The sequence below is a fragment of the Aquarana catesbeiana genome, linkage group LG05 (genome assembly GCF_042186555.1).
Source record: "Aquarana catesbeiana isolate 2022-GZ linkage group LG05, ASM4218655v1, whole genome shotgun sequence".
NCBI classification, from domain to species: Eukaryota; Metazoa; Chordata; class Amphibia; order Anura; family Ranidae; genus Aquarana; species Aquarana catesbeiana.
The window spans coordinates 641,860,194-641,862,228 of NC_133328.1; the positions used below are offsets into that span (position 1 = coordinate 641,860,194).

General features: G+C 53.7%; 1 protein-coding gene across 1 annotated transcript in view; it reads right to left on the reverse strand.

Annotated features, from left to right (window-relative positions):
- Positions 1–927, reverse strand: part of PTH1R (parathyroid hormone 1 receptor) — a 438,047-nt gene extending 437,120 nt beyond the window's left edge. Inside the window, exon 1 of the mRNA XM_073632443.1 lies at positions 541–927. Within this exon, the coding sequence (XP_073488544.1) occupies positions 541–606 (66 nt within the window). The 5' untranslated portion in view covers positions 607–927. The remainder of the gene's footprint in view (positions 1–540) is intronic.
- Positions 928–2,035: the final 1,108 nt, after the last annotated feature.

The following is a 2,035-nucleotide window of genomic DNA, read 5'->3' on the forward strand; positions in this document are numbered from 1 at the left end:
CGCAGTAGGTGATGGAAGGGGGTGATGGGTAAGGGGGGGGGGGGTCGGTAAGTAGAAGGGTGGACTTACTGCAGCAGACACAGGGGGCAGTAGGTGATGGAAGGGGGTGATAGGTGGAGGGGGGGGGGGGTAGGTAAGTAGAATGGACTTACCGCAGCAGACACCGGGGGCAGTAGGTGATGGAAGGGGGTGATAGGTGGGGGGGTGATGGGAGAGGGTGATAGGTGTGGGGAGGGGGTGATGGAAGGGGGTGATAGGTGGGGGGGGTGATGAAAGGGGGGTGATAGGTGGGGGGGGGTGATGGAAGGGGGGTGATAAGTGGGGGGGTGATGGAAGAGGGTGATGATGGAAGGGGGGTGATAGGTGTGGGGGTAGGTAAGTAGAATGGACTTACCGCAGCAGACACAGGGGGCAGTAGGTGATGGAAGGGGTGATAGGTGGGGGGGTGATGGAAGGGGGTGATAGGTGGGGGGGTGATGGAAGGGGGTTATAGGTGGGGTGGGGTAATAAGTGGGGGGTAGGTAAGTAGAATGGACTTACCGCAGCAGACACAGGGGGCAGCAGGCAGTAGCAGAGGGCACCCCACACCAGCACAGAGGGTCCCATATCCAGAGGCTGGGGGCACCACACCGGTCAGAGATCACCTACACCAGCAGTGCCCGGGGCCCCCCACACATGCCATGTCTCCATCGGATGCCAGTCACTGGGGCATGTGAGGGGCCAACAAATCCACACACAGCGGAGGGTCCAGCACACAATCCCGGGGAGGGGAGGGAAGGAGGGAGGGAGGCAGCGGAGATGTAGAGTCCAGCCTTCAGTCGCAGTGTGTATGGGAGATCGGCCGATCCATGGCACACGAGTAGTGATGATCCCCGGAGCTCGGATCGCACACAGACGGCTGAGTTGGCCGCTCTGCTGAATGGAAGGATTGAGGAGCGGGGAGGGGGGCGGGGCCCGGACTGACACTCGGGGAGGGGCGCTCAGGGGCCACACCACGCCCGCCCATTGGCTGCGGAGCGACCGCACGTGACCGGCGGAGAGCCAGGACCGCTTTCTACAGGGAGAGACCCCGGGGGCCCCGAGACCCACAGAGAGAGATATATACTGTATATAGATATATATAGAGAGAGTTATACTGTATATATAGAGAGAGAGAGAGAGGGGGATGTATATATATACTTTATATAGAGAGAGGGGGATGTATATATATATATATATACTTTATATAGAGAGAGGGGGATGTATATATATATATATATATACTTTATATAGAGAGAGGGATATACTATATATATATATATATACACACAGAGACTTTATATACTATATATATCAAGGAATATGGGACCCGGGAGAATGCTGAGAGATACTCGGGGGAGAGAAGGGAAAAAAGAAAGGGAGAGATCAATTATATGGAGAGACAGAAATCCAAATCACGGAGAGGGGTCCCATATACAGAGAGATCGGATATACACAAGGAGAGGGGTCCCATATACAGAGAGATCGGATATACACAGGGAGAGGGGTCCCATATACAGAGAGATCGGATATACACAAGGAGAGGGGTCCCATATACAGAGAGATCGGATATACACAGGGAGAGGGGTCCCATATACAGGGAGATCGGATATACACAGGGAGAGGGGTCCCATATACGGAGAGATCGGATATACACAAGGAGAGGGGTCCCATATACAGAGAGATCGGATATACACAGGGAGAGGGGTCCCATATACAGAGAGATCGGATATACACAAGGAGAGGGGTCCCATATACAGAGAGATCGGATATACACAAGGAGAGGGGTCCCATATACAGAGAGATCGGATATACACAAGGAGAGGGGTCCCATATACAGAGAGATCGGATATACACAAGGAGAGGGGTCCCATATACAGAGAGATCGGATATACGCAGGGAGAGGGGTCCCATATACAGAGAGATCGGATATACACAAGGAGAGGGGTCCCATATACAGAGAGATCGGATATACGCAGGGAGAGGGGTCCCATATACAGAGAGATCGGATATACGC